Here is a 15,000-nt window from a genome sequence, read left to right as displayed (position 1 = left end):
TCTAAATGAGTATCAAGAGGAAAAGACGAGAGACAAACAAGAATTTAAAAGAAAATTATTCGAAGCCAAACTAAAATGCCAACAGAATTACGCCTGGCAAAGGAGCAAGAAACCAATGCCCAGTTGCAAGCGTCGAGTCAAATAAGTGATCAGGAGAGCTCCAAGCTGGACAACCAGCGAAACTACCCAGCTACACATCGCCCGATTCGAGGGAACATAGGAAGATTGGCCAAGATTTTGGAATCAGTTCGTGGAAATGATTGACAAGGCTGCAATGCCAAATGTCACAAAATTCGCCTATTTGAGTTGACATTTTGTGTGCGATCCTTGCAGGTGCTAGGGAAATTGGAACAAGTCAATGGTTATGTTTCTATGATTCTGGATAAGCTGCCCACCATAAGAGGAGATTTGGTCGTGTGGACCCATCGTGGGAAAATTGTACCTTCAAGAAATTGTCAAAATGTCAGGTGTAGGCTTTGGACACGAAGAAATCCAGTAGAACGTCAACTGTCAAGTAAAGCAGATCGTAATCATCAAGATGACTGGAAAACAGATAAGCATCCCTCGAAGCTCTTCAAAACAGCAAAAGAATGTGTCACGTACTCAAACATGCCTTCACTGCGACGCCATGGAGCCCTACTGTCACCAGGGTCGCTGAAAGAAAATCTATTGTTGTTGAAAAACGGTAGTGTTTCAATTGCACTGGTCCTCACACGGTAGTCGAATGTCGCAGAAAACCTCATGCCAGAATTGTAGCAAGAAACATCATACATCAATTTGTGATATTGAAAGAAAACCGGCAGGAATGCTGACAGCATGTCAGTTGTTTACTCATTGGTGCTTTTGGAAATTTATGGCATTGAAACTCGTGCACTTCTCGACACTAGAGCTGGTAGCTCTTATGTCACTGCTAAACTCATCAACGCCTTGCGCACGAAGCCTGCTGAAATAAAGACAAAAAAAATCAAAATGATGCGCGGGTCAATGACAACCAACGTACGTAGAATTGTACGATATCAATGTCGAATCTGTCAATCGAGATTTCAGCCTAAGCATATCAGTGTCAAAAGTTGATAAGCCAGAACTCGTGGTTTTGCCAAGAAGACGAAAGATAAACACTTGGAAGGAGTTCGAATGGATGACAATGACGCAAAGCCGCTATTACCAGTTTATCTTGTCCTGAGAGCATCAGAGTACGCGAAGATTAAGACCGGAACACAGCCAAAGGTTGGTTTATCAGGTCAATGTGTTCCAGAGAAAAATGCCCTTGGCTAGACTATCATGTCACCAGGACACGAAGACAGGTTAAACCCTATGTTACTTACACAGTCAACCCGGTTGGACTATGAACAGCTCTGTCGACTGGATGTCCTTGGCCTTTCTGAATCATCCGCGAACGATCAAGATGCGGTTTGCGCTGAGTTCAAAGAACAACTAATCCGCTATCCAGAAATTGATTATGAAACGGGTCTACCATGGAAGGGAGGACATCCAACTCTGCCTAAAAACAAGTCAAGGAGCCTCCGAAGATTGCAGCAACTGCTGAAGAGGCTTGAACGCACTAACACCTATGACCAGTTTGGCACCATAATACAAGAACAGCTACACGAAGGAGTTACCAACCCAGCAACAGCCACAGTGACAGGGAGGGAATTCTATATCCCACATAAAACAGTTGTCAGGAAAAATGCACGAACCACAAAAGTCAGTATTGTCTATGATGCATGCTAGAGAAGGGCCAAGCCATCCCTCACTAAACGACTCTCTGCATCCGGGGCCGCCCCTACAGAATCTTTTATGGAGCGTTTTGGTGAGGGCCCGGTTCTATCCATTACTATTGACAGGTGACCTACAGAAAGCTTTTCTGGAAGTACGAATTAAAGAAGCAGATAGGGATGCCTTAAGATTTCACTGGGAACCAAGAAGTCAAACAGACATCGAAACCTTCAGATTCACAAGAGCACTGTTTGGCCTGACCTCATCCCAGTTCCTATACAGAAGCAATTACAACAACAACTTTATTACATTTTTGCACATAATACAGTAATAACAGACCTGGCACCGCAGGTAGCGGAAGCTAATCGAGGCGGGCCAGGAAAAATAAAAATAAATGAAATCTGCTAACCTTTGCTTAAAGGAAAAAAAAACAAATTGCAGAAAAGGCAAAAGAAGAACTACTTAAGAGAGAGAGAAACTCGTACTGCACTAGTTCATTTAGGCTACATTACATTAGGCTACACTACATTACAGGCGTGGGAGCAGCGCGAACCAGAATTAATTGTCCTAATCAAAACGATCCCGTACGTAGACGATTTGATATCTGGCGCACCATCAGTAAGGTAAGCGTACCAACAGAAAGAAGGGTCAATCAAAAGCTTCGATGACGCCAAATTCGCCTCGCACAAGTGGAATTCAAATGCACCCGAGCTAGAGGGAGATGACATACCGAGCAACAGTGAAGATCAGAGCTTTGCGTTACAGCAGTTAGGGTCATCAACGACAGTAACGAAGCTATTAGGACTTCCATGAGACAAAATTGCTGATACATCGTGTGTCCCACAGCAACCAGCTAACCCAACCAAACGAGAAATCTTGTCGCAGCTGGCCAAAGTCTACGACCCACTTGGACTTGTATCATCCCCGACACTCTGTGTTTGCGAGAGGAAGTTGCCCAGGGACACTCCCATCCCAGCAGATTTGGACGAGAGGTGGAAAAAGTGGCGTGGAGGTCTCCCTGGAAGCTTAAGTGCGACGAGAGCGATTTTTACCATTCAGAGAGCCAATAAAGTCTATCCATCTTGATGCCTTTAGAGATGCACAAATTTGGTTTTATCAGCGGAGTTGATAATGTAAATTGGCCACCGTACATAGAGATCCTAAAAGCTGACGTTTTGAGCGTTAGCCGTTCGTCAGAGCGAATCGAGGAATTGCGGGTTATGTGTAGTTTTTTTAGTAGAGTAGGATCTACGCTATTGGGGGTAACGTGAAAAATATCGTAGCTCCTACTCTACTATAAAAACTACACATAACCCACAGTTCCTCGATTCGTTCTGACGAACGGCTTACGCTCAAAACGTCAGCTTTTAGGATCTCTATGTACGATGGCCAATTTACATTATCAACTCCGTTGATAAAACCAAATGTTTGTATACTACTTCCCCACCGACGCAGCACCACAGTTCCTTTAGAAACTACCCCCTTCATTCGTTTAGAGATGCAAGTTCGCAAGGAGTCTGTGCCGCAGTTTATGCAGTAGGTAAGGAAGAATGTCAGGGTCTCACGACTGCCAAATCACGTCTTGCAAAACAGAATTTGACCATACCCAGACTTGAACTCGTTGCAGGACATATGGCGACTAATCTAGCAGTTAACGTTCAAGAAGCATTGAGCGACAATCACCCACATATCTACTGCTGGTAGCCCTTTATTGGATTAACTGAAGTGGAGAGTAGCAGTTCGTTACAAACAAGGTTCAGAAGATTGAGCAACATTAGGACATAACTTGGCACCATGTGCCCACCGATCAAAACCCAGCGGACTTAGGAAGCACAGGCGGAAACGCAAGCAATGCAGTCCAGTGAATAAACGGTCCGTCGTGGTTATCTTTTCCAGACAAGTGGCCCACCAATATGGATATTGGACCCTCGCCCGAGTCCAGTACAGAATCCAAAGAGCAAAAGAAGTACTAGCCATGGCGTTGTCGAAGAAAGATGAGTTCACAGAGCATATGGTAAAGTACAATTTGAAGAAGACTTGGCGAATATTTGCATGGTTAACCAGATTCTATTTCAATTGCAGAAGTCCGAAAAGAAGTAGAGTGAAAGGACCGCTGTGCACAGATGAAATAAATAACCAGGAAGTTTGGTGGACCAAGTAAGCCCAAGCTCAAGCCACATGCCCTAAGAACTTTCCAGCTGACAAGCTTCAGCTCAACTTGCAACCAGATGCAAGCGGGATATTGGAGTGCAGAGGAAAAATGGTTGGCGCATACCCCACTTACCAAAAGACAACTTGTTTGCGCACAGGTAGCCCCTGTAGCCTAACAAGAGCGGTGTATCTCGACCTGCTTACAAGCCTACAAACCAGCAAATTCATCACAAGTCGAGCGTCCCCTCAGTTACGTGGAAGAAGACACTTCTTACCCCCAAGCTCTATGCTGCGCCTACGATCAACACAACTTCCAGAGTTAGGTGCCCATCACTTACGAAAGCAAGATTTACGGAAACGAGCTAAGTACATCCTCCGATGCAAAGAAGCATTGTGGTTAAGGTGGTCGAAAGAGTACCTGAGAAGTCTGAGAGAGCGGCATACCAAGAGTGGAGGAGAGCAAACCTTACACCCCTCAATTGAAGAAGTGGTGATCATTAAGGACGAGTCTCGAAATCATAACACATGCAAGCTTGGAGTTGTGAAGAAACTGATCGGACGAGACGGAGTCGTGCGTGGAGCCAAGCTGCGCGCCAGAGGAGGGGTGTTAAAGCGACCAGTGCAATATTTGTACCCTCTAGAGTTATTCAGACCAAAGCGAAATTCAGCTCTAAAAGCAGTTGAGAGAATTCAAGAAATTGCTAGTGCAGAGCTAGGAAGTGAGTAGTGAAGGACTTTGAAACCGGAACATTCAAATATTACCAGCCGTAATCATTTAATATTTCTGTTGACAGTCTCCAAGTGCAACATGTATTCCCAGAGTGGAAATACATGAGGGAGCGTGTCGGAGACTGTTCGTGATTTATTCTGATATGACATTTCCGCTTCTAAACGTGCATGTTAAACTAGATAAGGAAACCGCACATTAACAAGATAAACAAGTATCAATTGTATAGATACTCATTCATTCATTGTTTGACACCTCAATATAGAAATTGCCCGTGTTTCTAAATCAAAAAGCAAGAGATATTGTTTACTGATCCATTTTGATGGTAAGTGATATGGATCAGAGTAGACTACGCTCCCTGCTAATTTGATTTTTCTTTTATTGGACTCTTCAACAAACACAAACTTTAAATTTACAGCGAGCTGACACATTTCTCTTTTGCTGACTTAATAAAATTGTAATATCTTGATATTGTTAAAAAGATGGTTGTGTTATCTGTACAGCATGCATAGCTCGTGGCATATGTTTTTTGGGGGATTACAAAAAATTTACTCCTTCGCGGGGGAAGGTTATGAGAAAAATTATTGACTGAGAACGGGGGTGTGCAAATTGTTAATGATAGGGTCCCTAATGTCGCTAACCTCTAAGAACAGGTGGACAACCCCGCTTAACGTCACGTTATTAAAAAAAATCTTTCAAATCTTAATTTATTGAATATAAAGCACAAATACATACCTATATTTACATGTTTAATATAATTGGCTCAAAAGTAAAAGTGTATATAAAATAGAGTCGATTAATAAAACTAGCTTTAAAACGTTCCGGGTTAACACAAGGTAGTAAGCTCGTTTGGGTTCTCACAAATAGGCGGTTTGACGATTCTTTAACTCTGGGCAACAAATTGTACAGGGGATGAGTAGGTAGGCATGAGAAGGTTATTGATTTCCTGCATTTTACAGTAATTCAACTGATCGAGGGAAATGTTCCTTAAAAACTTCAAATCGCGACGTTTCTTTATAAAATTTTATTTCATGGACAGTCAGATAACTAAAGTTTACACACCTCTGCGTTGTCCCGAGTGATTTGATGGGTTTTTGGGACGCCCGTTTTCCCCTTCAGCACTGACGCGTCGTCAAATACAAGAGAAAGAAATAAGACGCCATGCAACTTCCGCTCAACCGCTCAAGGCCGAGTGTCTCCAGAATTTCGCAGAATCTCTCCAACTTCCAAATGTCGTTCACCTCACAGCCTTAGGAACTTGAAAAGTTGATGGCTTGTGCCAAAAACAATGGCATTTACACGGCTCTGCAACCTTTTAAGGTTTTAATCGAGCAGGATTTTGATTTTTAAGCTCCGACCAGGTTTTTGCCATCGACATACGATTGGGACAGATGTGGCCGATCATTAGATCAACCATTATCAAACTCAAATTAACCAATCAAAAAGCTCAGATTTCCCTACGAGGGATGAAATTGGGGAAGGTATCTGACGAGATCACGTGACCACGTTTTAGTTAACAATCAAACTATCCAAGGGATTTTCTATCTGCTTTTCATTTTTCTCGTAAATGTTACGCATTAGTGCTATTGATTTTAGGCCTTGTTTTGCCGGCAGATTAATCCCCCTAAATCACTTATTTTGCTTTGAAATTCTGACAAGTCTACCATAGGATACGCTCAACAGAAAAATGAACTTTTTCATCGCAAAGGCCTTTGTTTTTTTCGCGCGTTAAGAAAATAACAGTAGCAGAAACAACAAAAGTGAAAGTAATGAGATAACAAACAATTTGCAAGCAGGGTAGTAAGAGCTTGATTGCCCCGTCCTCTTTTTGTTTACATGGGCTATTAAACTTTTCCTGTCTCAAAGGCATTACGTTATTTTAAACTGACGGCCGTCAATATGGTCCACGAGGCATGAGTGAGATAAGAGTGCTTTAGGCAACACCTATGGGGCAGAACCATAGTGGAAATAGAGAGGATGAACCAGCTCCAGATGAGCTACAACAGCGTATCAATGAACGTGAACGGCAGTCAACACAATGGAGCAGAAGATTGCGGAATCGACTCATCAATCATTTTCACTCGCTACGGGAACGTATCAATGAACGTGAAGGGCAGTTAAGACAAAGGAACACGAGAGAGGAGGAGATACAACAACGCATCACTGATGAATTTGGAGGTAGGAGGAGACAAAAATATCACGCGAAATTGCCTAAAATTTGTTTCCGGAAGTTCCCTTTTTTTCCCTCAAAATATCTCTCCGGATTTTTTTGTAAATGTCCAGAAAATATGTATGTTTATTTCCTTGAATAATGCAGCCATAACCTAACAAAGTATGAAGCAGTACAGAAATTCAACGGTGTCCTTGTAAGGCATTCAACAAAACACTAAGCTACACTAAACAACTTTACTTCAATTCGTCCTTGGATTTCATTTCCCCGTACGGCCTACAGTCTCCAAGAAAGTTCCAAGAAAAGTTATTGATTGTTTACTCGGAGCAATGTGGCATATATTAAAAGGAGAATACTCCTGCATGCGATTACTGCAGGCCCATATGAAAGGATTTGTTAAGTTTATTTGAATTTCTGTGCCTGTAAGTAGCATTTAACTTTAAACTAATTGCTTTCGTTCTCCATTTTTATGGGGGAAAACGTGATTTCAATAGTTTTTCCCTAATAATTTCCAAATATCACAACTTTTTTTTCTAAACATCTCGAGATTTTCCAAACATCTTTAGATCTTCTAAATATCTCAAAAAATATCCGGATATCTGTGTCTAGATTTACCTGTAACCCAGTCAATACAAGGGGGAAGGAGAGAGGAGGAGCTACAACAACGTATCAATGAACTTGAAGGGCAGTTAAGACAAAGAGGAAGCCAAATGGACTGGATGGTAAACAGAGGTGATATCCAAATTACAAGTCATGAACTTGGGAGAGGCGCATGGGGAGTTGTTTATAGGGGGAGATTTCATTACTGCGATGTTGCTGTAAAAGAGATGCACGAAGAAATTACAGGATGGAGCAGAGATGTGTTTGAGCGTGAAGTGAACATGGCGTCAAAATGTCGCCATACTTGTCTGCTGTTATTTATTGGCGCAACAAACGATGAAAGGCCTCCTTTGTTGGTTACAGAACGCCTTGAGTGCAGTCTAAGGAACAAGCTGTACCCAAGTCCTGGTGAGCTACCCGTCGAAAATGAGCAAGCTATCTCTTTGGACCTGGCTTACGCTCTCCGCTACTTACACGAGAAAGCAAACCCCATTCTTCACAATGATGTAAGCAGTTCTAACGTGTTGCTGTGGAGATCTGGTAACGGCTGGAAGGCCAAACTGTCCGATTATGGTACTGCTAATTTTGTCCATCGTAGCAATATAAATTGTGCAGGAGCGCCTGTTTACAGTGCACCTGAGTTTGTGCAGACGGAGAACAAGATATCTTGCAAGGTTCATCTCGGGATGCATTGTTTTGGGACTACTTTGCTTTTTTTCCTATTTTGGAAACGAAGTGGTTCAATGCAGTATTGGCTTGAGAGCCAATGCGCGGAGCAAATGTGAATAAACTATCTGTGATCCCGTTTTTTGTTTGCCTGTTTAAAGGGGATATAGCTTTTGAGAGGACCCAGATGCTGTTAACCCATACACCCTAAAGAGGCCCCAGTTAAGGAACAAAATAAACTTGCGTTATGTCAGGAGGGAAATCAATGGGTTAAATGCAAAAGTATGAAGTTCTTTTGTCAGAAATGGACACTGCATGCAGGATAGGGAATAGGGCTTTGGATATTCAAGCCGATGACCCGGGTGAAATCCTGCTTTATCCACTGACTGAATTGGCCGGTTGGGCATTCTCACGATTGGACGGCAAGAAACACGTAGTTGAGGTTAACGCGGGGAAAAGAATTTCTAGCGTCAATTTCATGCTCGTTTCAGCTATCTCCGACAATATGAGTCCAATATGACGGGTAATCTTTGCACAATTATTTTTTTAAAAAATCGAAATTTTACAACGAGTGCATCCGGCTCATTCTGAAACGTTATTAAGGGCTGAGGAAAATTGTGGAAGAAGGTTAGCATAACCTGTTGTTTTAACTTTAAATAAAACTTTTGCATTGCAAGAAGCCTTTTCAGAAACTATTTTGTATGTTAGTGAGACAAAGTGTTTTAATTAAATAGTCTATTCATAAATGGAGACTATTAAATTATTTTATTCTCCTAATACTAGCTAACCTAACCGGTCTCATTAGCATGAACGAAATACAAAAGAAAATTAAGCTTAAATTTGAGGCGTGTTGGTCAAATTAGACAGAGCACAAAAACAAAAAGACAATTCGTTGGTTGCCATTTTTGAATAGGCTCTGTGACATTCGTCCGGGTTGTTTATATTTACAACAATTCTGTTGTTCCTTTCGTTGCATGTACGAACAGAATTTAATAAAACAAGCTCACAAGCTTATACATATTTACAAGGTGAATGAAGTAAGGTGTAGGTGTGAGGAAAGGTGTGATGTGTAGGTAATGGTTACATTGGTTATATTGTGCTTTGACACTTAGACGATAATCGAATACTTTTTCGTCGCTAGGGATGCCTGGATGTAATTTTTGGCTGCATTTGTTTATAGGCTGATGTGTACAGTTACGGTGTTCTTCTTTGTGAAATGAGTATCAGACAAGAACCCAATCGAGAACAGCTTCAGATGCAAATAGACAGGATAGAAATGCATCATCCGCATTCCAAAATACGCACTCTTGTAAGAAGCTGTGTTAACGAAGATCCTGGGAACAGGCCATCTATGGACGAGATTATTGAAGAACTTACAGACTGTTCTCGACCAACTTATATTGAGGAAATAATGATTGAAGAACTATACTACTAAAGCCAGAAGGCAATAATCCAGAAGTGTCGACATCTCTCTCTTGCGCTTGGCCTATCTGTTTACTCTATTATCTGAATTTGAAATACGGGCCCAGTCAGGTTATGGCCAATCAGCTTGGGCCTGATGACCACAGCCCCTCTGATTGGTCAGATTGGTCAACCAATTACCCGTAAGAAAGATTGCTCGTGTTTAATGTGAAATCATGGGTCGTGCAAGGAACACAATACCGTTACGTTTTTTGCCGCAAAAACCTGGCAGCAGCGGTCGTAAAATAGACACAGGAAACTGATGGGCTACAGTCCATTGCGGATTGGGACTTTTGGGTTATGGACTTCTCAGTGCTAGAACTCAACATGTAAACGTCCTCCCTTCACCCTTTTGTTGCGACTATCCGATGTTGTGCGAACACTAAGGGTAAAAAAAGCCCATCCATTGTAGGAGCTGTACATGTAGTGAGGGGTGGAAGGGGGGACATCAGATATCAATTGGTTTCTAACTTATATTATTCTAAATATTCCAAAGGGAGCTGATTATCGCCGGGAAGTTATACGAAGCACAGAAATCGCACCACGGTAAATATGTGTAAGGTTATAAATGTGAACGGCCGCATCTTCTAGGCCTACTTTGCCGTGAAACCCTTGGACACTCGTTCGAAGCGGGTGCTAAACGAAATTTAAAGGGATGGCCTGGACTGAGTGGAGGTGCCTGGTGGCGACAAGATGGCTGAATAAGGTAGCTCTGAATAGTCTCCCATGAAATTTTTAAAACTTTGCTGATAGTTCTAGCTCGGATTGCTAATTACTATTCTACAATAAAAAATAGGGGTCACCGAGTTCATTTTTGAGATATAAGCAAGTAAAGACGAAATATAGAATGGTTTGGAGAGTTTTCATGTTGATATGGTGGCACATTACGTCACAATAGTGAGCGCATTTTGTTAAGCAATAATTGGTGTTTCATATGGTACCATAACTTTGCTGTTACGTGATACAGTGTTGTAATGACAACCCTTCTAATAATTATAAGAAGGTCTCTTAAAAGTCACGGTGAAACTGGTTCCAGCCACATAAGTGATACCCACTAAAGGAATTGACTTTAATGCCTAACAAAATCCAATAATGTGAAAAAGAAAAGCCAGCCTTAAATGAAAATTTTCGCAGGGAGAAACTTTATCTCTACTATCATCATATCTCTTGTTGTTTTATGTCAATCAATTTCGTTAGTCCCCTGTCCGCACAATTGTATTTTTTGAATTTAATTTTATCTGTATAAGTGAATAATAATCACTAACTGCTTACCACGGGCTATTCCCGCTGAGAACTAATTTTTGCCGTCTTCTTTTCAAGCAGCAAGATTATTTTCAACTTCTTTTACTTTTTTTTGGTAAAAAACTCCTCAATTGTCGAGAACGGGTGGACAAAATGTGGCATTTTGGGGGCCTGTGAAAATGGTGTCCCTTTTAATGCCTAACAAAATCCAATAATGTGAAAAAGAAAAGCCAGCCTTAAATGAAAATTTTCGCAGGGAGAAACTTTATCTCTACTATCAACATATTTCTTGTTGTTTTATGTCAATCAATTTCGTTAGTCCCCTGTCCGCACAATTGTATTTTTTGAATTTAAATTTATCTGTATAAGTGAATAATAATCACTAACTGCTTACCACGGGCTATTCCCGCTGAGAACTAATTTTTGCCGTCTTCTTTTCAAGCAGCAAGATTATTTTCAACTTCTTTTACTTTTTTTTGGTAAAAAACTCCTCAATTGTCGAGAACGGGTGGAAAAAAATGTGGCATTTTGGGGGCCTGTGAAAATGGTGTCCCTTCGGATAACCCGTTCGAGCAAGTTTAACGTGACCTTTTAGTTGACTGCTTTGTGTTCGTTCCTTGTGCCTCAGAGGCAGGAAAAGTATTGACTTTACCTCCTATCCTTTAGTTTAGTTTGTAGCAAGGTCCAATTACTTTTTTTTCAATGCAAAAATCAAAATAAACGATCTTTTTCACCCCAATGTATGACATATAGTGACACGAGTGGATTAAAAGCGGGAGTAAACTTTTGCGGTTATTAATTTTGCAGGAGTTTTTTTCTGCCGGAGCTTATTTTTGCGGGAAAAATCACCAAAATAAAAGTGCTACACGGTATTGAAGGTTCGCGACAGTATTCTATCCTGAAAAGGTTTTTTGAACACGACTGTGTATTGAAAAAATAGCCTGCGTAGCTGGTGATATTGTTGGCGCGAGATGCAAATTAACGAGCATCGAAGCCGCGCGGAGAATGGAGAGGAGTGCTATGAAATACCTCCCCATTCTCCCCCCGGGCCCGGGAGGCACTTTAGGAATTTCTGGGTGGGGATGTGCCGCTGGGCTTCTGGAACCCTTAGCCTATACCAGAGATAGTTCAGCTGAATTTTGCTACCCTATACTAGAGTAAACTCCCACCGATTTCCGTCTAAATTCCGATTCTTGACATTTAATAATATCCAGAGGTGTTTCATGATAGCCATTTATTGACACTGTTCAGGCTGCGTTACGTAAACTTAAACTTTGCCGATTTGATTTTTTTATATTCCTTAGTCTTGATAAAATCTTCAACCGACTGGTCAGTTTCGTGAAAAATGATCCCCTATTCTAGACCGAAAGGCTATGATTTATATACTCTATGCTAGAGTAAACTGCTTGAAAACCATACCCTTCATAGCGGCACATACCTATATAGTCCATGTATGGTAGTACCCCGCTCCCCCCCTCTCCCTCTGGGCCATTCTCCAAGTTACTATTTTACCTAAATGGTAGAAATGCTGCCGAGGGGAAGGGAGATTTTCAATTATGCTTGCGCAAACGACCGCCGGAAATACGTCTGCGTTTGCAAGCAAGTGCGACTGTCACAGTCAGTTCAACATCGATTGCAATAACATTGTTCTCGCTTTTCGAAGGTCTTATTGTTTCATAACCAGTCCCTCGATTAACTATGTAGAAACAGAAACTGAAGGAATCGCAGGGTCAATTTTTACAGCAATTTTCCCACGGATCGGTTAAAATTGTAATATACTGAAAAGGATGAAGTTTGTTAGTTTTGAATGAAGTAATAAATAACCACTGATGTTGCGCGGTTTCATGTCAATGCTTTATTTAGATGTCCCTGCTTGATCTGGATTATAGCATTAAATAACTAAATGAACGGTAAGAAACAGGAATTGTTAGAATCTGACCTTGTGAAGGAAATGAAATGGTGTATTATTAATGACAAGAACATCGAGTGAAAAATTTGTGTAGAAAGCTCCTGTGGTAACGAATTAAAATTGGAATTCGGAAATGGAGAGTCTTTGCAGTGCCAAACAATGGTTAGAATCAATGATGAAATGGTATATGAAATGAATCATATATGAACTGCGGATATGAAATCAAGTGAAGCTCTGATCTTCGCAGTTATGAGCGCAATTTTTGCATATACCATTTCATCATTGATTCATTCCTCACGGGACCATTAGAACCCACAAATGACCAGCTCCCAACGTCAGTGGCTTCATAGTTCAGTTGGTTAGAACGTCGCACCGGAATCGCGAGGTCACGGGTTCAAACCCCGCAATTGCAAAAATTGCGCTCATAATTGCGGAGATCATAGCTTCACTTGAATGGTTAGAATGCTAGCCGGTCGTTTGACCATTTTGAATAAACGATTGTAGGAAGGTGTGACTGATTGTGCGGCTCTATGCAAATTGCATTATTGTATGTCTCTAATATGCCATTGGTCATGATTGATTGCCATACCATGCAATTGATTTTCTATTGGTGTTAATGATTAATCATTAACGGAGTCTGTTGGTAGGAGTTCCTTGCTCAGGAAAGACAGTTTAAAGCTTGGCAATTTGCAAATCATCTATTGACTGCCGAACACCATTAACTTTGTCTTGTCTGGGTTCAGCAGGAGGTAGTTCTCAAAGCACCAATCACGGATTCGTTGTAGATCTTTGTTGATATTATCTTGAGTTCCTAAGCGTGAGATTCGTCAACTGTGAACGAAAGGATCAATTTCGTGTCGTCTACATAACACGCAGTCGAGCACACCTCACTGGCTGCTGGAAGGTCATTTACATAAATACTAAATAACAGGGCTCCAAGCAAGCTACCTTGTGGCACTCTACACTTCACAGGCAAGGCATCGGATAGCGCAGCATTGATGCGAGCCACTTGGGATCTTTGGGACAAATAGCTGTTAAACCAGGAGATTGCCGATGAGGCCAGCCCAATGGCTTTTAATTGTCGTAATAAAATGCTGTGATTGATGCTATCGAAAGCTTTGCTCATGTCCAAATAAACGACAGCTGTTAACTTTCTTTTGTCGATCGCCTCAAGTATAGAGTCCGTGGAGGCAACAAGAGAAGTTTCAGTGGAGACGTGCCATTTTTTGTTTACGCTCTGGTTCACTGCTAACCTTTTGTTTGCTGTCAGGGGTGTTAGCAAGTTTAAGGCCGCTTTTTCGCATACCTTGGAAAGAATAGGCAATAAAGAGATTGGCCTATTGTTCCCTGCTTCCTCAAAATCACCTTCTTTCAGAATTGGTGACACTTCAGCAATCTTGCAGTCTCCGGGGTAGGTGCTAGTTTGAGCGAAGTATTTATAATAGAGGTAATAGAAGGAATGGTAATAGGTGCAGACATGGGCGTAGCCAGGATTTTTCAAAGGGGGGGTCACACTGTGTCAAACAGAGGGTAGTCGCGTTTTCGCAACCTGAATATTGTAGGCGCTTTGTTTGTGGCCAATGACGACACAATCCTTTCAATGTCCGGATAATGAACTTTAGTAACTGTTAATTGTTCTGCAGTTGGAAATTCAAGACTGTAGGTTGGTTGCATTGGAACGTAGCCGCATTCATTTGCAAGCAGATTGATTTTTTCATTCGTTGTTTCTCCAACCGAAGTAAAAAAACTGGTTAAATCTATCAGCAACACTTTTATCATCATCACTGTAAACTCTTGCCAGGTGATCTGGTGGCGTAATTTGGAGGACTGGGAAGAAAAATTTTAACGCCGTATCCCACAACCGCGTGCGGCCTTAGGTGTTGTTTCCAAACTCCCTGCAGTATTTCCATCGCCAAAACTCAAGAGATCATTCAGTGTCTACCACATTTCCTGTTACTGAAAGAACATTCAAGTAGACCCGACAAGCTCTAATCTCGCCTCTGCCATGTTAAATTCGAAAATAAGGCCTCGCGAGTTTGTGGGATACGGCGTTAAAATTTTTCTCCCCAATCCTCCGAATTACGTCACCAGATCACCTGGTGTACTCGCTGATTTCTTTGGAATACATGATCTTATTGTCTTCCACATTGCGTTAGGGGTCATTTGCCTTTTGTGAAATAGAATCTTCGACAAAATTCCTTTGAGCGATTCGTAATTCTCGCTCTACTTCCCGTTTAAAATTCTTATACCCCAACCAGACAGCAGGATCGTTTGTTTGTCTTGCTAACTTTTGCCAGCAATTTCTTGTTTTCATTAGGGCCTGTATATTGTCATCAATAAACGGAGTTGGTCGAGTTC

The 15,000-nt window shown here is 41.5% G+C and overlaps 2 protein-coding genes across 2 annotated transcripts in view; both read left to right on the top strand.

The window, feature by feature from the left end:
• Positions 1–12,414, top strand: part of LOC138027971 (dual specificity protein kinase shkC-like) — a 37,169-nt gene extending 24,755 nt beyond the window's left edge. The window contains exons 2-4 of the mRNA XM_068875628.1: positions 6,461–6,772; positions 7,374–8,038; positions 9,211–12,414. Coding sequence (XP_068731729.1) covers positions 6,541–6,772; positions 7,374–8,038; positions 9,211–9,465 — 1,152 coding nt within the window. The 5' untranslated portion in view covers positions 6,461–6,540 and the 3' untranslated portion in view covers positions 9,466–12,414. The remainder of the gene's footprint in view (positions 1–6,460; positions 6,773–7,373; positions 8,039–9,210) is intronic.
• The window catches only part of LOC138028521 (semaphorin-5A-like), a 530,961-nt gene that overhangs the window by 279,936 nt on the left and 236,025 nt on the right, over positions 1–15,000 (top strand). The gene's annotated exons all lie outside the window — the stretch shown is intronic.

Source organism: Montipora capricornis, chromosome 1 (assembly GCF_036669925.1).
Source record: "Montipora capricornis isolate CH-2021 chromosome 1, ASM3666992v2, whole genome shotgun sequence".
NCBI lineage: Eukaryota > Metazoa > Cnidaria > Anthozoa > Scleractinia > Acroporidae > Montipora > Montipora capricornis.
Note: the sequence above shows the minus strand (reverse complement) of the source record. Positions and strands in the feature narration are given on the sequence as shown.